At 54.1% G+C, this 26787-nt stretch overlaps 1 protein-coding gene across 3 annotated transcripts; it reads left to right on the top strand.

Moving 5' to 3' along the window:
- Nucleotides 1-4513: 4513 nt before the first annotated feature.
- RAB35 (RAB35, member RAS oncogene family) lies at nt 4514-26286 on the top strand. 3 transcript variants are annotated; one of them, XM_031016614.3, is made up of 6 exons: nt 4514-4776; nt 12927-12977; nt 17439-17562; nt 22236-22360; nt 22455-22579; nt 24013-26286. In XM_031016614.3, exons 1-6 carry the CDS (start codon nt 4725-4727, stop codon nt 24139-24141), a joined length of 606 nt encoding a protein of 201 aa, XP_030872474.1. In that variant the 5' UTR covers nt 4514-4724; the 3' UTR covers nt 24142-26286. The 3 variants fall into 3 exon arrangements, with proteins under 3 accessions (XP_030872474.1, XP_030872475.1, XP_055214165.1); XM_031016615.3 differs by lacking the exon at nt 22455-22579 and having other exon boundaries at nt 4521-4776; nt 24013-24119; XM_055358190.2 differs by lacking the exons at nt 4514-4776; nt 12927-12977; nt 17439-17562; nt 22236-22360 and having other exon boundaries at nt 22456-22579.
- The last annotated feature ends 501 nt before the right edge of the window (nt 26287-26787 follow it).

Here is a 26787-nt window from a genome sequence, read left to right as displayed (position 1 = left end):
TCCATCAGAGGGAGACACCAGGCATCATATCATATCCTCTCTTCCTTCCCTCTTGGACCAGTATGCTGAGTGGTCCCCATCTTGCTCCTAATTTAAAGTCCCTGTCGGTCAGTTTACCTGCCTTCTCTGAGTTCTGATTCACCACCCACTGCTTCCTTCCTGGATGATCACAGCACACGTTCCCTCCCTTGCTACCTAGCACTCAGCAGCTTTGAAGTCCATGTTGCTGTCTGAAATAATGGATTTCACAGGTCCCTCCAACCTCCACTGCACTGGTCTTCATCCCTGACACTGCTATCCTTGAGGGCCTGAGGTCCCCCTCTCCTTTACCCACTTAGCCTTCTGGTTGGTGACACTTTACTTCCCAAAGCTCTTTGAAGTGCCCTTAGCTCATCTTCCCTCCAAATAATCACTCCTTATTATTCCCTGGCTGCTAATCCTCTGCTTCCACTATCCTGAAAAATACTTCATGAGCCCCACTGCTCTCACCACCAAGCATTGTTTCTCTTTTCGTCCACTGCCAAACTTCCTGCCACCTCTGTGGCTCCACTGCCTGCTTCTGCAAACCTCAGCGTGCTCCCTGCTTTACTTTTCTCCTTGGACATACTTGGTGCCTGTATTCTCTATCAGAATATAAGCTCTATGAAAGCTGGGATTTTAAAATTTTACTTACTGCTGAATCCTCAGCTCGTAGATCAATGTCTGGCATAGTAGGCCCTCAAGTATTTGTCGAATGAGTGAATGACTTGTTCCCCACTAAACTGTAAACTCTGTGAGGACAGGAGCTTTGTTTTGTTCATGTTCTAGCCTCTGTGCCCACTACAGTGCCTAACACCTAGTAACTGTGCAAATTTTTTTTTTTTTTTTGAGATGGAGTCTCGCTCTGTCACCCAGGCTGGAGTGCAATGATGCGATCTTGGCTCACTGCAACCTCCACCTCCCAGGTTCAAGTGATTCTCCTGCCTCAGCCTCCCGAGTAGCTGGGATTACAGGTGCCCGCCATCACACCCGGCTAATTTTTTTGTATTTTTATAGAGACGGTGTTTCACCATGTTAGCCAGGATGGTCTTGATCTTCTGACCTCATGATCCACTCGCCTTGGCCTCCCAAAGTGCTGGGATTACAGGCGTGAGCCACTGCACCTGGCCACTTAATATTTACTGAATTAAGGATGAATCCAGTTACCAGGTAAATTACGTGATTTTTTTTTTTTGGAAGCTGCTTTGTCTAGTTTATAAGTTTGCTTATTGTCTTTTGCATCTGTCCCTGCTGTTACCTTACACCCAGGCTTCAGCAATAACCTTTAAAGCTCTGCAGCTGAAATCCATCCTGCATACTCCTGCCAGATTACTTCACTAAAATATTTTGAGATTGCTTTTTTGCTCAAAAACTTTCAATGCCTCCTCATCGTATTAATAGTTTCTAATGTGCAAACAGGTGGTACTGCAAAAGTTCATCTGTAAGTTAGCTGTTCAGAGCAGTGGAACAAAGTTTCCCATTACTGGACACACTGATCCTTTAGGTCACACAAGTTTACATATGTATACAGTGAGAAGGAGAAAGCAAGCTTAACACAACTCATCATTGAACTGTAGTTTAAATAGATGTCTAACAATGTTTCCAGAAAAAAATGTCCTGAGAGATTCATTTTGAGATGCCAGGAACATACCCTGGCCTGCAGGGAATTCCCCTCCTAGCCAAATGATGATTCTCATAGACTGTGACAGGGACTATCTAAATAGACACTCAAAGCTCTCCTATTCCAGTGCCATCATGACATCTTTATGATAAAATCTTCTCCCCATCATTCTAACTAAAAGCTATAGCTTTCCTCCTCTGAAGTCTAGACTGCATATCTGACAGCTTTTCTATCTACTGTATTGTCTTATACTTTCAATTTCCTCATGAGTATGTCTTAACTCTGATGAGGCTGTAAACTGGTGAGAAAAGGCTCTGTTCCTTTTTTTTTTTTTTTTTTTTAAGACGGAATCTTGCTCTGTCGCCTAGGCTGGAGTGCAGTGGTGATCTCGGCAACCTCTGCCACCCAGGTTCAAGCAATTCTCCTGCCTTAGCCTCCCGAGTAGCTGGGATTACCGGCTCCTGACACCGTGCCCGGCTAATTTTTTTATTTTTAGTAGAGATGGGGTTTCACCATCTTGGCCAGGCTGGTCTTGAACTCCTGACCTCGTGATCCTCCTGCCTCAGCCTCCCAAAGTGCTGGGATTATGGGCGTGAGCCACAGCGCCCGGCCTAAGGCTCTCTTCTTATATCCTCTGCAATCCGTGGCACATAAACACTCATTAAATAGTTACCAAAGAAATGAAGGAATTTATGCCGATTGCTTTCCAGATGACACATGCAGGCAAAGTCAGGAATCTGGTTTTAATGGCCAATTTGGATTTATTTCCCAAAAATATCCTACAGCCTTATTATCAGGAAGCTGCCTTGAAAATGTGTGCTAGAGTCTACAGTAGGAAATGGCTCAAAGTATGAATCAATGCAAAATGACCTTGAGTAACATTGGTTACAGTCTGTCACATGCCTACATGTGCCAGGTAATTTACAAACATAACTCTAAAACAACCATTCTGTGAGGAAACGGGGGCTTTGAGATAGTGTGATGTGACTTACCTAAGATCACAAAGCTTTTAAGGGATGGAGGCCAGGATTCCAAAGCCAGCATTGGAACGAGTCTTCCCGACACCAGCCCAGGTTGTGAAGATGAGCTGGGAGGACCTACTGCCTTGCTGGCTGGTTAGGGCTGGGCGTGCCTCCCTGGTGGAAGGAAGGTACATACCTTCCTTCTCCCCCTCTATTTCCTAAAACTGCTGAGTCAGAGGACGGCCCTAACCTTCCCGACCAAGGGGGACTTTCTATCGGGAGCACATGAGCAGCTCTTCTCCCTAGCCAGTACCTTCAGATTCCAAGCTCATGTTCTTTCGATATCACCACACTGATTCTCAGCTCCCGGAAAAACAACTCAAGGCTTGAGTCAGACACTCCATGTGTTGTTCAATGATCCCGCCTGCAACAATGTTTATTATAACCAAAAAATATAAACAACATGAATGTCTATTAATAGCGGAGTGGTTAAATAATAGTACAACCATCGGATGGAGTACCATGCCACGCAGATGTTAAATGATAAAAGTGTACTGTTAAATAGAAAAAGCAAGGTATGTACATATATGTTTGTACAGGCAAAGGAAATTCACTGGGGGGCACTTATTCATTCAACAAATATGTGTGAAGCATTTTAAGGTTACCTGTGAAACTAACAGGGGTTACCTGTGAGGAGTGCTTCAGAAGGAAAAATAGTAACTTGTACTTTTCAGTAAATTTCTGCACATAATTTTAAGGACGAACATTGTTTTTTTTTTTTGAGACGGAGTTTCGCTCTTGTTGCCCAGAATGGAGTGCAATGGCGAGATCTCAGCTCACTGCAACCTCCGCCTCCCGCGTTCAAGCGATTCTCCTGCCTCAGCTTCCCGGCATTGCTTTTTATAAAGTCAAAAGGAAGTTTGATAAAACAAGTAGAAATATCCAATAAATACTCGCCTGGAAAGGGACAGGATTATAAGAAACAGGTAATAAGGAGCTTAAAACCCTCTGCAGTTCTGCAGTGAGGATGGTCGTGGGGGCATACAACTTTCCGTTTCAGGTCAGTTTAGGTAGGGCAGGTGGGAACTCACTCTAAAACGAGAAACCGGGGGCTGATGATAAAATGCACACGTTTAGCTTCTGGCGGCCCAGATCTTCCTAGCCGCAGATTCTGAGACGTGTATCTGCAGGTGGTGTGAAATTGAAGCCGGGGGAGCTGTTGCTTTCGGTCTCCGAGGTGCGCCTTGCACACTGGGTCATTCAGCTCCCAGGCTCGGCTCGGAGCTGGACCGCTCCCTCCCCTCCACCAAAGAGGCAATGTGGGCTCCAAGAGGTCACAGCGCTGGGATGGGATTTCGACCCCGCGCTGCCCTCAAAGGCCACCTCCTCGCAGCTCTGCTCCCGCCGGCAGCTCCCGTTCTGTCCAACTCGGAAGCCGCCCGCCGCCCTCGGCGTCCACTCCACAAGCCCGGGGCCGGGGCCAGCTCCGCGGGGGAGGGGTCGGTGCGGAAGGGGCGGGGTACCGGGCCTTCCCCGCGCGACTCTGCCTTCTACGGCCCCGGCCTCTGCCTCTGGAAACCCGGAGCTCGTGCGAGCCCCGCCCCACGGTCGCGGCGTGCCTGTCATTTCCTCTCCGCAGGGCGTGCGGGTCTCGAAGATGAGGGAGCAACAACGTCCACGACCGGGCTTCTCCGGCACCTTGGGCTTCTTTCCGCTGGGACTCGACAGCGGCTCGGCTCCGCAAGCTCTCAGCGCCCAGGGTAGCGGCGGCGACGCTCCCCGAGGAGAAGCGAGGAAGACGGGCCCGCGCTTGCCGGGACTCCGTCAGGGCGCGTGCGCCGGGCGCGTGCGCGGCCCGGGCGCGGCCGGCTCAGGCTGCGGCTGCGCAAGGCGGTGCCAGACGCTGCGCCTGCGCAGTGGTGGGGCGGGGCGGGAAGGAGGGAGGCGGTGGTAGCGGCGGCGGCTGCTGAGGAGGAGGAGGGGGAGCGGAGGGAGGTGTTTCTGTCAGTTCCGGCTGTTTGTTCGGGAAGTGGATCCGCCGCTGCCGGAGCAGCCCGGAGGGAGCTGCGGATCGCGAGGCCAGTACCGACCCCGCCCGCCCGCGCGCACCGCCCCCGCCCGCCATGGCCCGGGACTACGACCACCTCTTCAAGCTGCTCATCATCGGCGACAGCGGTGAGGGCCGCAGCGGCCGGAGGCGGCGCGGGCCCTGCCGGGCGCGGCCCGCGGGGGCCTCGGGGCGGCGGGCGGGCGGGGAGGTGCCGGCCCGTGCGGGGCTGGCGGGCGGGGCAGCCCGGCGGTCTGGGCCCCAGGGGTGCGCCGAGGGGCTCCGGACCGCGCCGAGGGGAGGTTGGGGCGCGGGGCGGAGGGGCCAAGCGCGCCGGGTCCAGTCATCGCGCCTGTTCCTGCCTCACGTGTGACCTTGGTCAAGTCGCGCGATCTCTGGAGTTGGAGAGACGTGGGTTCGAGTCTCAGGACTACCACCTGCCTCGCGCTGACCTTGGGCAAGTTGCTTCGCCGTCCTGAGCCTCAGTTCCCTCATCTGAGAAGTGGGGATGTGCCTTGCTGGGTGGTGTGAGGATTCGATGGGATAAAGTAGGAAAAGTGCGTAGCGCCCTACCCGGTAAAGTAAGCTCGAAGTAAATGTTCACTATTGTCATTATCATCAGTATCCTTTATAAGCGTCAGTTTCTTCTCATCTAAAATGAGGACGTTCTCAGAACCTGCCTCATGGGATTGCCGTGAGGTTTAAATGAGGTAAGTCGGATAAAGGGCTTTGCACAGGGTCTGGCATATTCCTGCTGAATTATTATATCTCTGCGTGGTTCAGTTTCCTCATCTGTAAGATGGAATGATAGTTGGATCTGCCTTATGGGGTTGATGTGAGTATTAAGTGAGATTCTGCAGTGTTGCTCACAGCTCCTGGCACATAGTGAGTTGTCACTGTTTGCTGTTACGCTACTATATACAGAGGGGTCCTGGGGATGGGACAGCCAAAATTATAAAAGTGCTTTGGCCACACACACACACTGCTTGAGGGCTCCTAGCTCTGATCACTGCTCTAGCTCCAGTGCCTAGAACAGTGCCTGGCACCCAGTACATGCTTAAGACATATTTGCAGAAGGAATTAATGAATATTAAGTGTCCTTCGAAAAGGTAGACTGGTTTCTGGGAAAAGGTGGAGGGTTTTAGAGCTGTTTGGAGTGTGGCAGGTGAGCAGGTTTATGGAGTGACCAAGAGGTCAGGAAGGCAGGCCCCAGAAGGTTTATGGGAGCGAAACTGAGGTGCTGGGGTTGTATGTTCATGAAAGAGTATTGGGAGCATGCTCATTTTGTAGACCAGACCTGAGCTGAGTGTGGGGAGGGATGTCTTATGATTGGAGGCAGAGGCCAGGCTGGTGGTAGAGCCCATGGACTGTTAAGGAAAGGGGATCAAATCAAGTGAGCGGTATGACTTGGGATGTAGGAGTGTTGGGTAGCGATGTCAGAGCTAGGTCAGGGAAGTGGGTGGTTTTGGCCTCCCTTGTAAAGCTGGATGGAGATGTGGTTGGTGGTTTGGATCAGGTGAAGGATGGCTGAGGTTTCCGTGGTTGCTGGAGGAGGGGAGAGGTAAGGGGGAAAGCTGGGGGCTAACCAGGGAGATGGAAGAGTAACTGAGGTTGGGGAAGGAGGTAGAAAGGTGGAGGACTGACTGTTTATGGTTTGAATGAAGGGAAACCAGGCAAGCTCTGGAGTGTTCTCTTGGAGATGGCCTTTGGTATTCTTCAGGGTCTTGAGGCTTCTTCCTTTACATGATTTCCTTGCAGCCCTGGCCTGGGTTCTGAGGGACTGGCACTGGGGCCATTTCTCTCTTTTTGGAGTGACAGCCCGCCGTGGTCAGGAGCCTTTATCCCTCTGCAAGACATCTGGACCTCTGCGTTGATATCCAACAGTGAAAAGCCTAAACTCAGTAGGAAGATGCAGCTTGTTGGCTTTTCTCCTCTGTAAAGCCCAGGGGATGGGTTTGGCCCGCTTTCTCACAGTACATTTTGTGTGATGAATTGATTTTTCTCTCCGAAGTCAGGTGTGGGAGAAGACTCATTGGGTCGAGATTTATGTGGTCTAGCTCCTAGGTCAGCCATGTAGGCGTAGGTTGTGCAGAGGAGATAGATGCTGTGCTCTTTGATTTCTCCCGACATTGAGATCCTCAAAGCTGGGAGATGGTAGCCATGGAAATCCAGACTAAGCTTTGGCAGCTGAGCCCAGAGACTGACATTACACACTCCCCTGAACTGGGCTCCTTGTGTGAATGCCTCCTTAAGATATATCGAACGATTTCACAGACGCTTATTCTCACCCGCAGCCTGTGTGATTTGTCAAATAAGGAAACTAAGGCTTAAGGCCGGGCGCGGTGGCTCACGCCTGTAATCCCATCACTTTGGGAGGCCGAGGCGGGCAGATCACCTGAAGACAGGAGTTTGAGACCAACTTGGGCAACATGATGAAACCTCGTCTCTACTAAAAATACAAAAGTAGCCGGGCATGGTGGAATGTGCCTGTAATCCCAGCTACTTGGGAGACTGAGGCAGGAGAATCGCCTGAACCTGGTAGGTGGAAGTTGCAGTGAACCAAGATCGCACTATTGCACTCCAGCCTGGGTGACAAGAATGAAACTCCGTCTTAAAAAAAGGAAACTGAGGCTCAGAGGAGGTGACTTACTTGCCCCAAATCACACAGCTCAGCAGGGGCAAAGCTGGGAGCTACTGCACCTCAGTGCTAATACGTGTGCGAGCAGCTCATGTCAGGGCTGGCAAACAATAGGCCCTCCATGAATGCTGGTTTCTTTCTTCATAAATCTAGAGTTCTGCCCACTCTGCACATTGTGGATGCTTCTGCAATGGATTCCCTCAATCTCTGCATCCCTTCGTTATGCCGGAGGTTCTATATTTTCTTTCCTTTTTTTTTTTTTCTTTTTTTTTTTGAGACGGAGTCTCGCTCTGTCGCCCAGGCTGGAGTGCAGTGGCGCGATCTCGGCTCACTGCCGGCTCCACCTCCCCGGTTCATGCCATTCTCCTGCCTCAGCCTCCCGAGTAGGTGGGACTACAGGCGCCCACCACCATGCCCGGCTAATCTTTTGTATTTTTAGTAGAGACAGGGTTTCACCATTTTAGCCAGTATGGTCTCTATCTCCTGACCTCGTGATCCGCCTGCCTCGGCCTCCCAAAGTGCTGGGATTACAGGCGTGAGCCACCACGCCCGGCCAGTTCTGTATTTTCTATACTTTCCCTTATACTCTCTGACACTGGCTTTGATTTGTAACAGCATGTCGTCTGCATCCCTCAGGCCAGCCATCCTCATTTGGAGATGGAGTTAGCCCTTCACTTGACAGATGAGTAAATTGAGGCTCAGAGAGGGGGCGTGACTTGTGTGAGGTTATACAGTGAGGTGGTGGCTGAGGCAGGTTTAAAATTGAGAACATGGCTGGGGGCAGTAGTTTGTCCTAGTGCTTTGGGAGGATGAGGCGGGAGGAACACTTGAACTCGAGACCATAGTGAGAGCAACATAGTGATAGTGAGACCCCATCTCTTAAAAAAAAAAAAAAAAAAAGGCCAGGCACAGTGGCTCACGCCTGTAATCCCAGCACTTTGGGAGGCCGAGGTGGGCAGATCACCTGAGGTCAGGAATTCGAGACCAGCCTGGCCAACATGGTGAAACCCTGTCTCTACTTAAAACACAAAAAATTAGTTGAGTGTGGTGGTACGCACCTGTAATCCCAGCTACTTGGGAGGCTGAGGCAGGAGAATCACTTGAACCCAGGAGGTGGATGTTGCAGTGAGCCAAGATCGTGCCACTGTACTCCAGCCTGGGGGACAAGAGCGAGACTTCATCTCAAAAAAAAAAAAAAAAAAAAAAATCAGTTGGGTGTGGTGGTGCACATCTATAGTCCCAGCTATGTGGGAGGCTGAGACAGGAAGATTGTTTTAACCCAGGAGTTCAAAGTTACAGGGAGTTAGGATCACACAACTGCACTCCAGCCTGGGTGACAGAATGAGACACTGTCTCAAAAAAAAAAAAGTTCCAGGCACAGTAGCTCACACCTGTAATCCCAGCACTTTGGGAGGCCGAGGTGGAGGATCGCTTGAGCCCAAGAGTTTGAGACCAGCCTGGGCAACATAGGGAGGCCCTGTCTCAACAAAAAATAAGAAAATTAGCAGGGCATGGTGGTGCACGCCTGTGGTTTCAGCTACTTGGGAGGCTGAGGTGGGTGGATCTCTTGAGTCTGGGAGGTTGAGACTGCAATGAGCTATGATCACGCTGCTGCACTTTAGCCTGAGCAACAGAGCAAGATCCTGTTTCAAAAAAAAAAAAAAAAAATCGAGAGCAGTTCACTGAAAGGTCAGGGCTCTTCAAGAGGTGGAACTGAAGCAGAGGAGTGAGGGGGCCATAGCCCAGGCAGGAGCAGGGGGAAGGGAAGACATGTGTGTGGCTTGCGTGGTGAGGACCGGATACAGCAGCCAGGGGTAAAAGGCCGGGAGCAGTAGCTCACTCCTATAATCCCAGCACTTTGGGAGGCCGAGGCAGGTGGATCACTTGAGGTCAGGAGCTCAAGACCAGCTTGGCCAACGTGGTGAAACCCTGTCCCTACTAACAATACAAAAAATTAGCTGTGCGTGATGGCGGGCGCCTGTAATCCTAGCTACTCCGGAGGCTGAGGCAAGAGAATCGCTTGAATCCGGGAGGTGGAGGTTGCAGCCAAGATCGTGCCATCGTACTCCAGCCTGGGCGACAGAGTGATACTCCATTTAAAAAAAAAAAAAAAGAGAGAATGACAGGCTGGACTGGTTGGGGTCACGCTTATGTGCCCTTGGGCAGCCTCGGGGGTGGCTGTGGTGAAGGTTGGTGGGTGCCCTCTGCTCCTGCCCTGACACTGATGGTGTGGGGTAATGGCTGCAGCTTGTGTTTCCGAGGAAGCCTCTTCCAGGGATATTTAGGAGGTAGTGTTTCTTGGGGTGGGTTTCTCTTCCTCTCAAAGGGAGAGCAGTGTCAGAGGTTGGTGTCAGGTCCAAAGCAGCAGATAATGTGGTGATGGTTGTGGTCTTTCTGCAGCCTAGTGGCTTTCTTTTTTTTTGAGATGGAGTCTCGCTCTGTCGCCCAGGCTGGAGTGCAGTGGCACGATCTCAGTTCGCTGCAACCTCCGCCTCCTGGGTTCAGGCGATTCTCCTGCCTCAGCCTCCCGAGTAGCTGGGATTACAGGCACGCACCACCACGCCCGGCTAATTTTTGTATTTTTACTAAGAGATGGGGTGTTCATCATGTTGGCCAGGATGGTCTTGATCTCTTGACCTTGTGATCTGCCCACCTCGGCCTCCCAAAGTGCTGCGATTACGGGTGTGAGCCACTGCGCCTGGCCAGCCTAGTGGCTTTTAACTGCTCTGCCGAGACACCTGGGGACAGTATGGGGACCTGGAGAGGCCAAGCTGGAGGGGTTACTGCTGTGTCATTGCAGAGAGAGCTGTTTTACACATGGGATTTGGGTAAAGCTTGGATGAAGAAAAGGATTTTGCTGCCCTGCAGAAGTTTGGAAACCCCTGCTTAGGCGCCTGCTGTGCTGCAGTGGGAGCACTGGATAGCAGAGCTGTCAGTGTGGCGGGCGTTCGTTTAGGCAGAAATTCATTAAGCAGTGTTTGGTTGGCACCTACTAAGTGCTGGGCCTGGCTTACAGCACTGTGAATGCACAGGGCGGGTGAGGCGAGGGCTCTGTCCTAGAGGAACTCCCAGACTCAAGCTTTTAGCTGAGTAAGCTGGACCCAGAAGGCTCCAGGAGGAAGCAGAGGAGGCGGCGAGGCCAGTGGGGTGCTGGTGTTGGGCACAGCGCCGTGAAGGACCCAACCCGGGACTCGGGCTCTCCTTGAGCTCAGCAGGAAGCCTCACGGCGGAGCAAGGAGGAAGTGGCCCTGAGCATGAGCCCTGCAGGCCCGGGCTGAGCAGTGTCTGCCTGCTCAGGAGAGCCTCACCCTGGCCTGTCTTTAGGAAAGTAGGACCCAGGCTTACTCAGTGAAACAAGTTCTTCTGGGCATCCCGGGGCAGCTCACTCACCAGGAGAAGCTCCCAGAAGAGATCTTTAGAGGATTGCCCAGAGAGGATGCTGGGGTTAGGCTTAGGGAAATACAACTGCGACAGTGGTTTTCCGCTTTGGTTACTTGGTAGAGTGCAGGTGGAGGCAGTGCCCTTCTTGAGAATCTAATAAAAGTTGTGGAGCCGAATGCAGTGGCTCAGGCCTGTTAGCCCAGCACCTTGGGAGGCAGAAGCGGGCAGATTGCTTGAGGCCAGGAGTTTGAGACCAGCCTGGGCAATATAGTGAGAGGCCATCTCTACAAAAAATTTTTAAAAAGTTTGCTGGGTGTGGTGGCGAACACCTGTAGTACTTGGGGATTTCAAGGTTAGAGTGAGTTATGATCGCACCACTGCACTCCAGCCTGAGAGACAGAGTAAGGCCCTATCTCTCAAAAAAAAAAAAAAAAAATGCTGTGGGCTTCTGCCATGAGCAGACACCTAGGCTCAAATCTGCACTTTGTTTCAGGAGGTTTCATAGCTTTCGTGGCATTTTCATTAAAAATCTAACAGGAGTGAGATGTTGGAGACCCCACAGGTCATTTTTTCCAAACTTCCTGAACCAGATGCAAGACTCCCAGCAATGTGTATTGGGAGGAGTGTTAGCACTCTGGAGGAGTCCGGCCTGGATGCAGATCTCAGCTTTACTGCTGCTGGCAGAGGCACTTAGGCCGGCCACTCTGGGCCTGAGCTTCCTCATCTCAAGAGATGTGGCCAGAACTATAATCAAAGAGGCATCCAAGGGCTCACCACATACACAGCCCGATGCATGTGAATTCTTTGTGGTCAATTAACTTGGCTGGCCTCAGGGGTGTTGGAGATTGGGGACAGGATAGGAGGACATGGAACAGGTGCACTTGGCAGGCTGAAAGCACTGTGAGTTGAAGTCAAGGGGAGAGGTCCAGGCGCAGTGGCTCATGCCTGTAATCCCAGCGCTTTGGGAGGCCCAGGCGGGAGGGTTGCTTGAGGCCAGAAGTTTGAGACCAACTTGGGCAACATAGCAAGACCTCGTCTCTATGAAAGATTAAAAAAAAAAAGCCTGGGCAACGTAGCAAGACTCTGTCCCTACTAAAAATAAAAAAATTAGCTGGGCATGATGGTATGCACATGTGGTCCCAGCTACTTGGGAGGCTGAGGCCAGAGGATCACTTGAGCCTAGGAGTTGGAGGCTGTGGTGAGACATGATTGCACCATTGTACTCCAGCCTGAGTGACTGAATGAAACCCCATTTTTTTTTTTTTTTTTTTTTTGAGACAGAGTTTCGCTCTGTTGCCCAGGCTGGAGTGCAATGGCACGATCTCAGCTCACTGCAACCTCCGCCTCCCGGGTTCAAGTGATTCTCCTGCCTCAGTCTCCCGAGTAGCTGGGATTACAGGCATGTGCCACCACGCCCGGCTAATTTTGTATTTTTAGTAGAGATGGGGTTTCTCCATATTGGTCAGGCTGGTCTTGAACTCCCGACCTCAGGTGATCCGCCTGCCTCGGCCTCCCAAAGTGCTGGGATTACAGGCGTGAGCCACCGCGCCCAGCCTGAAACCCCATTTCTTTACAAAAAAAGTGGGGAAGGCCAGATGTGTACCTGTTTGTGCTCTAAGCAGCCAGGAGCTGCTGTGGCTGGTGCATGGTCTGAGCACATGTGGGCTGTTGCCCTGATGGGTATAAGGCAGACCCTCCACTCCACCAGCCCACCTGGCGGGGACATCAGCCAGAAAGATGGTAGCCATTGAGTTCTAGCTATGTGGGCCTTGGTTTCCTCACCTGCAAAATAGCCCTGATGATCTCAAGGGTCCTTTCCCGCTCTACAGCTCTTCATTTTGGGCGGCTCCCTAACTGATGTGCTATAACGTGCTGTGCACTTTTCTAGGGACCATGTTGTAGACGCACTTGGGGGCCGTTTCGTGTGGTTGACCTTCATTCTGCTTTGTCGTCTGGCATCTCCCTTTGGGCCAGCCCTCAGCCCAGGGCCTGGGCACCAGTCCCTTTCTCATCTCTCCCCCAGGGGATTTGGGAGCAGCTTGTCTTACACAAGGACGAAGGAAAAGGTCAGGGATCGAGTGGAAGAGATGTTCTTGGTGTATGGCCGCTCAGGGAGGTGGAAAGAGCATTGAGAAGTGAGCTGGGTCCCACCGAGCTTCTTAAGAGTTGGGACTGAGGCATCCTCTCCCGGAAGAAGGGCTGGGGCTGCGGGGAGGGGACCCACCTGCCCCCCTCATCGCAGTGCTTTCTCTCTTGCAGGTGTGGGCAAGAGCAGTTTACTGTTGCGTTTTGCAGACAACACTTTCTCAGGTGAGTCCTCCCCTGCAGTGCTGCTGGGGTGTCGTTTTTGTTTGTTTGTTGACATCCCCTCCCTGGCACCGAACACAGTTGCCTCTGCCTAATGTTGGGAACTGTCTCATTCTGGTTGCCAGAGGAGGGAAGAAGATGGAGTGGGGCTTAGGACCTTGTGGCGCTTCTGTCAGAAGCCTCTGTGGTCTGTCTAATGCACCTGCTCACCAAAACCCTTTGGCTGGCCCATCATTTTCCCACCCATGGTCCAAACAGGAAGGTTCCCATAACAGCGTCTATGGTGCCACCCGGGACACAGTCCCTGCTCCTGCCCCCTATGCCTCCCTGGCAGCCTGTGGTCAGCGTGTGTCTTTCTGATTTCTTTCTGCGCTCCACATGCAGGCCTTTGTGGTTCATCTGAGTGCGGTGGGCTTTCTGTGCTTGAAGGCACCACATGGTGCACTGACACTGCTGTTACTTCGTGCCTGACTTCTGGTTGTGTTTTCAGTGATGCTTAGCTACTTGGGATATAGGCGATATTTATTCTTTTTTTTTTTTTTTTTTTTTTGAGATGGAGTCTTGCTCTGTCACCCAGGCTGGAGTGCAGTGGCGCGATTTCGGCTCACTGCAACCTCTGCCTCCTGGGTTCAAGCAATTCTCCTGTCTCAACCTCCCAAGTAGTTGGGACTACAGGCACCTGCCACCACGCCCGACTAATTTTTATATTTTTAATAGAGATGGGGTTTCACCATGTTGGTCAGGCTGGTCTAGAACTTCTGACCTCAGGTGATCCACCCACCTTGGCCTTCCAAAGTGCTGGGATTACAGGCGTGAGCCACTGCGCCCAGCTGATACTTATTCTTGTGCACGTGTTTCTGTAGAAGTGGGGTTACTGGCTTACAGGGTGTATGCACTGAGAATTTTCATAGGTACTGCCAACCTGCTTTTCAGAGAAGCTGGAGTCATTTAATCCAGTCCCACTGAAGGGTGGAAAGTGCCCCTTGTCAACCCTGGTCAGTGCTGGATCTTAGTAGCTGTCTTCATTCTTGTTGAGCTGATAGGCAAAAAGGGCTAACTTGTTTACATTTGTATTTCCCTAATCACTGGTAAGATGGAACACATTTTTGTTTGTTAAATACATCAGGTTCAGCCGGGTGCGGTGGCTCACGCCTGTAATCCCAGCACTTTGGGAGGCCGAGGTGGGTGGATCATGAGGTCAGGAGTTTGAGACCAGCCTGACCAACATGGTGAAACCCCATCTCTACTACAAATACAAAAATTAGCTGGGCGTGGTGGTGCACACCTATAATCCTAGTGACTCGGGAGGCTGAGGCAGGAGAGTTGCTTGAATCCGGGAGAGGGAGGTTGCAGTGAGCTGAGATGGCACCACTGCACTCCAGCCTGAGCGACAGAGCGAGACTCCATCTCAAAAAACAAAAAAAAAAATCAGGTTCATTACAGATGCTTTGGGTGGGGTTGACATCTCTGATTATCTTGTGGAGAATTCCCTCTGACATGGCTGGGCTGCCTTTAGAAAGTGATTCCGTTGGCCGGGCGCGGTGGCTCACGCCTGTAATCCCAGCACTTTGGGAGGCCGAGGCGCGTGGATCATGAGGTCAGGAGATTGAGACCATCCTGGCCAATATGGTGAAACTCTGTCTCTACTAAAAATAAAAAAAAAAAATGAGTTGGGTGTGGCGGTGCGTGCCTGTAATCCCGGCTACTCAGGAGGCTGAGGCAGGAGAATCGCTTGAACCAGGGAGTTGGTTGCAGTGAGCCGAGATCTTGTCACAGCACTCCAGCCTGGCGACAGAGTGAGACTCCGTCTCAAAAAAAAAAAAGAAAAAGAAAGTGATTCCATAGCTGATGTCTCTTGGTGGAGAAGTGGGTTTTGCCCCCTTTGTTTCCTTGACACTGTCCCTGCAATTTCGCTAGTGGTATGGTGTTAGAATGAGATGGCTTCTCTGTGTGACCTTAGCCAGATCATTTGTAAAATAGAAGCCTCAGTTCATGTGTAAAGTAGAAATCATAATGGTCCTTTCCCCATGGGGTTGTTATAGGATGACCTGAGATAGTGCAGGTTGCAGTGCCTGGGACTAAGTAATTGCTCAATAAATACCAGCTATTTGTTGCGACTGGCTGTTAACCTTCTGTTTAAGAATGATAGCTGATTAACAGCCTCTAATTATGCTAAAAAATGTTCCTCTTCCTCCTTAATGGCCTCCTCCCTCCGCATCCCAATCTGTGTTCAGTGCTTGGAGGGCTTGTTGTTGCAATCTCTTCCCACCTTTCCATTTCTACGACCAGCATCTCAGTTTACTGTTGGTTCTACCTGGAAGCATTACGGCAACCCCTACCCACCCTGAACTGCTCATGTGTGTGTCTGGCAGGGTCTTTTCTCTGTTTAAAAACCTCAGTGGCCCCTCTCACCTGCACAGAGTTTACAGTAAGATTTCTTCACTTGGACACTGTTGACCCTTTGGGCCCTGTGATTTTTTTTTTTTTTTTTTTTTTTGAGACGGAGTCTCACTCTGTCGCCCAGGCTGGAGTGCGGTGGTGTGATCTTGGCTCACTGCAAGCTCCGCCTCCCGGGTTCACGCCATTCTTCTGCCTCCCAAGTAGCTGGGACCACAGGTACCCGCCACCACGCCTGGCTAATTTTTTGTATTTTTAGTAGAGACGGGGTTTTACCATGTGAGCCAGGATGGTCTTGATCTCCTGACCTCGTGATCTGCCCACCTCGGCCTCCCAGAGTGCTGGGATTACAGGCGTGAGCCAGCGCGCCGGGTCTGGGCCCTGTGATTTTTGTTGTGGGGCTATCCTGCGTGTTGAAGGATGTTGAGCAGCATCCCTGGCCTCCACCCACTAAATGCCAGCAACACTTCCCCTCCCCCTGCTGTGACAACCAAAAATGCCTCCAGACATTGCTGAGTGTCCTTTGGAGGGACAGTCATCCCGGCTGAGAACCACTGCGCTTGTAGTCTGTTTTCAGTTCGCCTTTCTGGCTTCCTCCTACCCCCTGGTCATTCTTTTGTTCTTTGGCTTGCTTGATTCGTTAGCCACCAGCTGTTTCTGGGGAGCCTAACTGTGCTAGGCAGTGGGCCGCACTCCTTGGCGTTCCCCTGGCTGGAAGAGCCCGGGTGCTGGCCGCTTTTCTGAATGTGTTCTGGTTGCGTGTCATCCTCAGCTATTTGCTTTTGAGTGGGATGTCGTTCCCCTACCTAATCTCAACCTTTGAAATCTTACCTGTTCTTTCAAGCTAGGCCCAGATGTGACGTCCTCCCTGAAGCCTGCCTTGTTCCCCACCCCACCTTGGAATTTGACCTTTCCTACGCCCTTGCCACATTTCACATAATTGTGTGTGTGTGTGGTGTCTCCTGCACTGTTATAGCATAAGCCCCAAATGGAGTGAGAAGCTGTGCTCTTCCCAGTGTCAGGCTTTGGAAAGCTGGACTGGGCAATTACACCGGCTAGAAATTCTCCTCAAATCCATCTTTCAGGCTGGGCACGGTGGCTTGTGGCTGTAATCCCAGCACTTTGGGAGGCTGAGGCAGGCAGATCACTTGAGGTCAGGAGTTCGAGACCAGCCTGGGCAACATGGTGAAACCCCGTCTCTACTAAAAACACAAAAATTAGCCGGGCGTGGTGGCGTGTGCCTGTAGTCCCAGCTACTCAGGAGGCTGAGGTGGGAGGATTATCAGACCCTGGGGGAAGGTCAAGGGTGCAATCCCACTTCACTCCAGCCTGGGCAACAGAATGAGACGCTGTCCCCCCCCACCAAAAAAAATCCATTTTTCCCACAGATGCTGCAAGAGAGCTATTTAAAATGCAGCAGCTCATGCCCCTGATTAAAACCCTTTGGTGCCTCCCCAGCACACACGAGAGAAAGTCCACGTTCTTGGAAGTGGCACACAGGTCCAAGATCTGGCCTCGCCACGTTCTGCCTGCCTTGGGCGGCGGGCTTGACCTCACGTGACCGCCCCCACTCACGGCTGTTTTTGCTGCTGTCTCGCCTGCCTGGAGCAGTGGCTTTCAGACTGCAGCTCATGACCTATTTGTGTGTTTGGAAGTGAATTTTGAGGGCCCTAAATTTTTTTTGAATTGAATAGAAAAGAAAAACCCAGAGTGCCCGTAGGTCTACCATTCTCAGACATAGGTGGTGTGTCCCCACCTAGCCACTCTAAAGGAGCCTGTCCCACTCCCGCCAGTCCCATCCCGTGTTATTTCCTATGTGTCACTTTTCACTCTCAGAAATTGTCCTCTTTGTTTGTTTGCTTGCATCCTGTCTCCCTCCTTCACTTGTGTGTGGAGGGGCCTTGTGAACAAGGATGTTCAGGGCTGTGTCCCTGGGACCTAGAATGTACCAGGCACATGTAATGAGTCGGGAGGGTGGGGGAGCCTGGGGGTGTGTTGTGTGCAGTGTGGGGCTCGGGGCCTGGGAGGATACCGCGCTGGGCCTCATTAACTGCCCTGTGTGTGCAGGCAGCTACATCACCACGATCGGAGTGGATTTCAAGATCCGGACCGTGGAGATCAACGGGGAGAAGGTGAAGCTGCAGATCTGGGACACAGCGGGGCAGGAGCGCTTCCGCACCATCACCTCCACGTGAGTCCACCCGCCCACTCCCACCCAACCCGCGCCACTGACCTGTGGACACAGTTGAGCGACTGGTGCCTGGTCATGGTGGAAATGTCACTGGTGGGTCCCTGAGGCTGTCGGGAAGTGAGCCTGTTGTTGGCTGTAGTAGGTGGCGTTTGGCTGCACCCTTCCCGGTCCTGAAGATGTGAGGGGAGTGCTGTGGGGGAGTCGCTGAGCACCCTGGCTGGAGTCTGGCCGGACAGTGGCCATGTTCTGTCTCCTTGGAGAGTCAGCCGACCCTCCGGCCCACTGCGCCGTCACCTTACAGAGAGAGCAGAATAGCATTTGCCTCGCTAGGGGGTTGCGAAGTGCCTTGCCCACCCAGGACTTAGTCACTGACAATTCCTCTTGGTAGGTGTCAGTTATGGCAGCTGGAGTTGGCCTGTGCAGGCTCTCGTCACCTGCACTGATGCCTTGGAAGTGACGCTGTCTAGAGACGAACACGGTGCATGTCAGCAGGCCCTTCCCTACCCTTAAAGCTGTTCCTGGGAAATCCGGCCGCCCACCGGTTGCCCACCTTTGTGGCTGAGCTGCAGGCCGGGGGGAAGCTGGGCTCCTGCGCAGATGGGCAGTGTCCTTTGGAGCGGCTCCTGGTTATTGGGTTGTTAATGGAGCAGGTTTTAGGGAAGAGCAGGGTCTGAAGGGGCTGATTTGGAGCTGTTGGGCTGTGTGTCCTTAGGCAAGTTGCCGAAGCTCTCTGTGCTCGTTTCCTGGAGGGCCTGCCTCTGGGATTGGCTTCCATGTGGAGGGTGCCGGGTGCTCTGCTGCAGGCGTCAACGTGCGTGCCGGGGTGTGGTGTCTGGCAGCTCCGTGTGCTTGGTGCTGCTGTCATCCCATTTGACAGAGGGCGCCCTGGAGGGTCCCTCCCAGCGGCCGAGCCTGTGCTCCACACAGTGGCCTGTGCAGAGTGAGGGGCGGCTGTCTGGCTCCACGGGCACCTCTTTGGCTCTCTCGAGCAGCTCCTCTGGAAGTGACCTCAGGAAGGCGAATGAGGAAGTCCCAGCCAGCGGCCCCCTTCCTTCCCACAGCATGAAAGCCGGGCACTCCCCAGGCTGGCTGCCGCCCACCCCGGGCCCCTCAGCATCTCCCGAGGGTGGGAAGTGTGGGGTGCAGCGCCCCCACGGGTGGCTGGGAGTATGGGGGAGAGCAGGGCTGCTGGAGAGGGACAGGTGTGCTGGGCGAGCAGCTCCTGGGGCTGGAGCCAAGGCGGAGGGCTTGTCACTGGGTTCACCCTATGCTGAGCACATTTGTGCTGTGGCCCGTGATGCCCGGAATCCCTGGGAGCTCCCAGTCCCGGGGTCGCCCGAGTGTGGTGCTGTGTGGTGACCGTTGATGAGCCCTGTGAGCGAGGGCTCTGTGGCCTGCATTTCTTGGCAGCTGCCAGTGAGAACCTGCGGAGGACACTGGGGCAGGGCTGGCATCAGTGCTTTGGGCAGCCTGGGGCTGCAGGCCCAGGCGAGGCAAGCCCTCATGCCGTTGGCTGGTCTGGGCGCTGACCTCATGAATCCTTGCTCTGGGTTGGTCCTGTCGCTAGGATTTCAGCTGCTTGATTTTGGTTAATCCCGGTAGAGAGACCTGTAACTATCTCCATTTTATGGACAGGAAAAGAGGCCCAGGGAGGATGAAGCCTCGTAACTCAGTGGGGCAGAGGTTGGGGGCACTCAGGGTTGGCCCTGAGTCTGCCGAGGCCCTGCATCGACTGGGCAGGTGGCGCCCCTGCCTTCCTGCCCCGTCCTGTGCCTTAAAACCAGGCAGAGGTTCAGGGTGGCAGAGGTTCAGAGGCCCGTGGCCATGAGGAATGAATTCCTGGGCAGGGCAGTGGGGCCTGGGGGGTCCGAGGCTCTTTCAGCAGGAGGAGCCACAGCCCCTCCCTGCCACCATGCAGTCAGCTGCTTTCTGGGCTGGGCAGAGCGGGAAGAGGGTGAACTCGTTCCTCCATTCCGTGGGGAGGCGGGGAGGAGTCACTTGGCTTCCTGGGAGCAACATGGGTTTTTCCCCAGGGGCTTGGGAAGGGGCGGCCTGTGGGCAGCGGCTGGGCCCCTGCTGCCGTCCCACCTGTCTGGGGAAGCAGACAGATGGCTCCATCTTAGAGTCCCGCTCTGGCCCTCATGAGGCAGGAGGCCCAGCAGGGCGCCCTAAGGGGCCACTGGAAGTCTCAACACCCTTTGATGGTCACTGGCAAAGAAGGAAGGAGTTTTGGGGAGGTGAGGAGTTTTCAGGAATAGGGCAGTCAGGATGCAGTAGCGTGACTTTTTTCCGATGCAGGGCGTTCAGAGAGAAACTGAAACCGCATCCTGTTAGCCTGGCGAGAAAAAGCCTTGTGGTCACCCCCTCTCGGGTTCTTGCTCTCAGAAGCTGAGGTTTGCCGGCCCTGAGAGGTGCGGGTGGGATGGAGGTGAGGGGAGAAGTGACAAGGAAGGCAAGGCCCTGGCGTTGGGCCTGGGAGTCAGCCCTGGGCGCCAGGACTTCCAGCTGGCCGCTGCACTCAGCCTCACATCCTTGCTGGTCACATGGCCATCCTGAGGTCTGCTGGATCAGGTGGCTGCAGACATTAATAAGGTAATAGATACCAAGCCCCCAGCTCTGTGCCTGGCCTAGAGCAGAGTCCCTGCGAGTGAAGGTGATTCCTGGTGGCCATGGGAAGCGTCGGTGCTCCGGTTCCTCCTAGCCAGAGCTCTGAGCCCCTGACTTCATCCCCAGACAAATTCTCTGCTCTCAGATAAAGCCCCTTTCCTGGGCCCCGGATGAGGTGGAGGCGCCCAGGGAGCCACGGGGGCTGTGCGCCGGGGCCACGGCTGCAGGCGTTTCTTGGCATCTCTGATCATCTTCAGCAAAGGAGAGTCTGCAGAGCCATCCACTCCTTGGGCTTCCTCTGCTGGCAGGGGACAGTCGCCTGTTCCTGTGGCTCCGGCACGCCCTCGCTCTGGAAGGCGTCTGACACGCCGCGCCGTGTGCTGACCCGGTGCTCTCAGCAGCAGCTGCCAAGGCCAGAGCTAGTTCTTGGGCCCAGTGCCAAGACAGCTTGATCGTCACAGCTACCCCGAAGCCAAGGAGCGATGCTGCCCTGGAAGCAAAGCTGTGGGCAGAATGAAGCCCTGGGAAGAAATCCCAGCGGTCGTGTTGCGGATGTAGCAAGGATGGGGCAGGAGCAGTGGCAGGGGCAGGTTGGGCTTTGTCCCAGGGCTGGGCAGGAGCTCCTCTGGCTCTGCAGCATCAGGGAAGATGCTCAGGGCTGCCCCTAAGCTGCCTGTTGGTTTCCTTCCACCACCTCTGTCTGGGACCACAGATTGTCCTTGAAGGCACATTGATGATGCTGAAGAACGGATACCGACTGTTTACTGCTCCCCCGCCTTGGGGTAATGCTTAGCTCCTTTCTTCCTCATGACCACCCCAGTTAAGGACTAGCCACCTGTGTGCTGTAACTGTTGAAGCTGCAAGGTGTGGCAGGGTGAATGCAGGCACCCTCCCAAGGGCCAGCCTTTCAGAGATGGAGCCAGGGTTGGTCTTTGTCCTTAGATCGGGCCTCAGATGTGAAGCATTGGCCAGAGAGCTGATGGGCAGGTGGACAGGAATGGAGCCGCAGCCACAAGTCAGCCTGGCTGCCCCATTCTTGCTCAGCCTGCGCTGACTTGGGCTGTTCCTGAACTGGGGCTTGGGCTGTCCCCATGAACCTCACGGGGGTGGAGGTAATTAGGGCTGGGGCAGGTGGCAGCCAGAAAGCTGGGAGGAAGCGGCCTGTCCACTCATGGTTTGTGTGTGTACTGTCCTGAGGAGCCCTGGGGTGGAGGTCCCTGCGGCTTTGGGGAGAGGGGACAGAGGGACAGCTCTGGCTGATTGCACAGTGTAGGGTGGGGCTGCTGCCTGGCCTCCGGCTCTTCGACAGCTCTCGGGGAAGCGGAGGCTGTGGTCCCCCTCCTCCTCCAGGGATTGATGTCGTCCTGTGCCACTGGGATGAATGGGGACATGGGGTCTGGAGAGGAGAGTTGGGCCTCCCCTTCCTTCCGGTCTTCCTGGCTGGCCCTGGGCTCTGCATGTTTGGGGTGATGGCTTTGTTGGGTGCCCTCTCCCCAGCCATCCCTGGATGCTTGTGTGGCTTCCATGCTTTTCCTGCCACCTGCACACATGAGCCAAGAGTAGCAGGAAGGGAGGTGCCTACCTGCCCCAGGGGAGGGGCACAGACTTTGCCAGGGCGTCATGATGGTGTGGCTTCTTGGAAAGGTTCTCTAAAATAGGTTTGAGGAGCAAATATTTTTTTGAACGTTCAAAGATAGTGATAACATGATGTCAAATACAAAAACTGCCTGATTTCCCAAAATAAAGCAAGAACTTCAAAGATGTTTCAAGCCTGCAGCAGACTCTGAACAGCAGGAGGTGACTCCTCAGACCTGCTCTGCTGCCCAGGGGCTGGCCCTCCTGCCCTGTTGGTGCCCCGGGCGGGCAGGGGGAGCCAGGGCTGCCGCAGTAGCCTCTCCTGCTGGCCTGTTGTGGCTCGGGGGCGTCTGCCGAGGCTGAGTGAGAGCCCAGGTTCCAGGGCCACCCTCACCTTTTCCGGGTCACTGTCCTGACGTGGGCAGGTGGGTCCCGGCAAGGGGGTGACTCCTGTCGGGGTTGACATGCTGCCGCACACTCTGGCCCTGCAGGTATTATCGGGGGACCCACGGGGTCATTGTGGTTTACGACGTCACCAGTGCCGAGTCCTTTGTCAACGTCAAGCGGTGGCTTCACGAAATCAACCAGAACTGTGATGATGTGTGCCGAATATTAGGTGAGGCTGCACTCAGGGCCGGGTCGGGGTTGGGTGGGAGAGAGGCAGCCGGCTGCGCCCCTCAGGGCTGCGCTGACTCTGCCTTCATTTGAAGTGGGTAATAAGAATGACGACCCTGAGCGGAAGGTGGTGGAGACGGAAGATGCCTACAAATTCGCCGGGCAGATGGGCATCCAGTTGTTCGAGACCAGCGCCAAGGAGAATGTCAACGTGGAAGAGGTGAGGCCCTGGGCCACTGGCTCTGCCACACACCCGTGGTCGCCTTCTCCCTGCTGCTGGCCTGCTTGAGGCATCTAAATGACCGACAGAAAATGTCATAGTAACTGCCATTTATTGAGTGCCTACTATGTGCCAGGCCCTTTAACGATCTTAGTTCATAGTTCAACAGTCCTCTGAGGTAGGTACAATTATTCCCACATTTCAAATAGGGAAACTGAGCCTCCAAGTGTTGAAGTAACTCAAGGACCACCACCCGGCTAGTAAGAGACTGAGTAAACCTCTGTCCCACACCAAAGCCAAGCACAGTTTCCACTCCAGTCCTCTGCCTCATTGGCCGCCTTGTGGTGTGTGGAGCCCAGAGGCCTGTGGAAGTCGAGGATCCCACTGCTTCAGGGCACAGGGGCCACACAGCGGCGGGCAGCACAGGCTCCTTTGTAAGTCAGGCTGGTGTCCTGATGCTGGCGCATCCACCTGGGCCTGTGGGCAAGGCTGGTATGACCTTGGGCGGTGACTTCACCTCTCTGGGCCCCACATGCCATGAGGTGGTGTGGAGCAGGCAGACCCCGGGTCACCTATGTCCGTGAACAGCAGGGGCACTTTCATCTGTCATGTCATAAGATTCCAGCTGGGCCGGGCGCGGTGGCTTACGCCTGTAATCCCAGCACTTTGGGAGGCTGAGGCAGGCGGATCACGAGGTCAGGAGATCGAGACCATCCTGGCTAACATGGTGGAACCCCGTCTCTACTAAAAATACAAAAAAATTAGCCGGGCGTGGTGGCGGGCGCCTGTAGTCCCAGCTACTCGGGAGGCTGAGGCAGGAGAATGGTGTGAACCAGGGAGGCGGAGCTTGCAGTGAGCTGAGATCACACCACTGCACTCCAGCCTGGGCGACAGAGCGAGACTCCATCTCACAAAAAAAAAAAAAAAGATTCCAGCTAAAGGAAAGGGGTTGGTCTCTCTAAAAGAAGGACTGGAAAACCCCTGTGAGATTGACTTCCCCAAGTCCACACAGCTCATGGGCCTCTGATGGTGTTCCTTTTTTCAAACTTATTTATTTGTTGAGTCAGGGTCTAACTCTGTCATCCAGGCTGGAGTGCAGTGGTGTGTTCACAGCCCACTGTAGTCTCGATCTCCTGGGCTCAAGTGATCCTCCCACCTTAGCTTCTCAAGTAGCTGGGACTACAGGTGTGCACCACCACTCCCGGCTAATTTTTGTGTTTTTTGTAGAGGTGGGGTTTTAGCAATGTTGTTCCTTTTTGACCTTTAAATAAAATAATTCACCACCTCCTTCTAGAATAGGCTTTGAAAACATACATACCAAAAATGCACAGGTAGAAAGAGCTGGGCCCCGGAAGGCGGGGAGGCAGCCGTGCAGGCCCGCAGGGGCCTCCTGGCCAGGTCTGAGGCGGGCCCTTCCTCTTTCCTCTCCACAGATGTTCAACTGCATCACGGAGCTGGTCCTCCGAGCAAAGAAAGACAACCTGGCAAAACAGCAGCAGCAACAACAGAACGATGTGGTGAAGCTCACGAAGAACAGTAAACGAAAGAAACGCTGCTGCTAATGGCGCCCAGTCCACTGCAGAGACTGCACTGCGGTCCCTCCCCCAGCCCGAGGCCCGCGGAGGTTCCTCGGGGGACAGTCTCAGTTTCGTGCCGTTATTTAAAGAATTCTCTCCATGTTTTTGTATCGGGAGGTGCCATCGGCACTTCCTCCCCCGCCCTCCTCGAGTGCCAAGAAGGTGTTGGACCAGCCCGCCCTTCCCTACTGGTGCCCCCTCCTCCCCGGCCAAGGCGCCTGGACCTGGCGAAGACGCTGCCCGCCGAGCGGACTGATTCGCAGAGTCTGTACATAGTGTATATTGCTCTACCCGGCCACACACCACGTCCTGCTCTGGCTTTTGCCTTCTTGATGCCAGCCTGCTGCAACGGACCCTCCCCGCGCCCCTCCCCAGCCCATCTTACTGCAAGCAGCGTCCTGAGGAGACAGCGGCACGTTCTAGCTGCGTCTGCGGCCAGCCCGTGCCAGTGGAGTGGGCTCCGCGTTGCTCATTCTCTCCGACAGGTTGTCAGCCTCTGTCCCCGCTGCACAGGGTCTTGCCCCTTCTCCGGGGCCTGTGCCAGCTCCCTTCCTTCCCCGTTCTCCTGTCCCCACAGCCATTCTGGGAGCTGGGGAACCTGGTCTCGAGGCAGGCCCTGCAGTTCCACAGAGGTGGCAGGTCTTGCCCTTTGGCCAACAGATTTCTTGTCCTGCCTTCTAGATGCCTCTGAGCTCCAAACCCAGGGGAGCCATGGCTTCTCATTTACACCAACAGGTTTCAGTTCCAACAGAAAGGTCGGGGTAGGTTCGTGCAGAGATGGGGCTGGCAGGGGGGCTATGGGAGCATTATTTTAACAGATCAAGAAAATGAAGCCAAATCAAGTGAATTAAATTCCTCACAATTATTTTCTTTCCCTGAGGTTTGATTGGCACAGCAGCAAAAGTTGAGGCCACCCCACTTTGTGTCCACTGTTTTTAGAAAAAAATGAATGGCTTCCTGCCATTGTGGGGCTGGACTCTTGGGCTTTCTTGGTGGGAGCGGAGAAGGCCTCCCACCCTTGTCCGAGTTGCCTCCCACTGGAGGTCAGGAGTCTACGCTGCAGCCTCAGGCACTGGGGAGTGCATGCCTGGGGCCTCTGGGTGGGGACCATGGACAGGCCCTGGTCACTGTCCTAACCTTTGTCAGGACAAAGGTAGCAAGAGGATTTCCTGGCGGGTGGCAAGGAATGGCTGGGGCGGCCAGTTTTGACACGCCCCAGTGCCCTGGAGAAAAACCAGGGTCATCTGCACTTGATGACTGCTCCCCCACCCCCAGCCCAGACACCTCATTCCCCTCCCACTACAGGGATCAAGTGACCTGGGAAGAACCCGAGTTCAACACCAGGATGTGTTTCCTTAGATTTCCTTTCCTAGGCGATTTCCAGGGAGAGCCCTGATTGGACAATCACATCACAGATCACACTGCAGTTTCCATGTTAGCACTGTGGATGGGTTTTTAATCAATAAAAACTGGGGGTTTCTTCTCACCGACTCTCCACTTGCCCAAACTGCCAAAAGCCAGTGATTCTGGGACAGGCCTTCACTTTGGAGCCACGGGATGGGGTGGGGGAGCTCCATGGGCCTGGGAAGGAGGGTGCTGTGGAGGGGGCTGCAGGGCTGACCAGCAGGCAGCCTCATCTGGTCGGGGGCGGGGGCGGCAGGAGCAGAAGCGGGGTCTCCGTCCTTGGGACTGTCCTGGTTGGCCATGGGCCCTGAGGATGCCCGGTGCTTGGGGCTCCTGTGCCGGTGGGTGGGGGACATGCTGGCCTCTGAGCGATCAGGCAAGGCCAGCGAGGGTGTGCTTGCAAATTCAAGCAATAAGGGGGGGGGTTCCTGGGAGCTTCCAGCCCAGGCTAGAAGCCCCCATGGCTTCTGGCAGCTGGACATCAGCCCCAGGTATTGGGGTGATTTTGGTCATGACAGTGTACCTGTCCCACTGTTACACGCATGAATGGGGGTTATGGGGTGGGGGTGGGGACTCAGGGCTGGACCGACGTCCTAGTGGACCTGATGTGAAATTCCTGTCAAACAAACACCACTTTTAAATGGTTTGCTAGGAGTATTTCTGTATTGAAAGTTTCTAATTATGCTTTTTAAAAAAATACTAAAAATAAAGGTTCAAGCTGCCAAATTTTCTTCCAGGGTCTGTTTGCTCTCCCTCCAGAGATGTGCTGAGTGGCCGTGGCTTCTTCCCACCCACCGTGTCCTGCTCTTCCCTGTTCTTGGCCTAAGTCTTGCACAGGAGCCTGTCGAGGCCCTGGGACACTTCCAGAAGCCAGGTCCATTTTCTCCATGAACAGGTGGGCCAGGGTTGAGTTTCCCCCTAGTTGGACTGGGAGCACATGTGGTAAGATGCCAGGGGAAGCTCCGTGTTTATCCTCCACATGCCTGGGAGGATGCAGTGGAAGCCTTTGCCTGGCGTGGTTTCTTTCTGGCTTGAAGTTTCTGCCAAGCTTTAGGGCCCTGCTGGCCTGGGAAGCAGCGCTGGCAGGCCTGCCTTGCGGATGGCACGCTGCAGCACTGGCAGGGGGCAGTGCCAGGCGGGAGGGGCAGGGGAGGATGCCCTTCCTGGCCGAATCCCTTGGTTAAGTAAGTACCAGCATCTGAGGTGGCCCGGGTGCAGGGGAGCCAC

This window comes from Gorilla gorilla, chromosome 10 (assembly GCF_029281585.2).
Source record: "Gorilla gorilla gorilla isolate KB3781 chromosome 10, NHGRI_mGorGor1-v2.1_pri, whole genome shotgun sequence".
NCBI lineage: Eukaryota > Metazoa > Chordata > Mammalia > Primates > Hominidae > Gorilla > Gorilla gorilla.
Note: the sequence above shows the minus strand (reverse complement) of the source record. Positions and strands in the feature narration are given on the sequence as shown.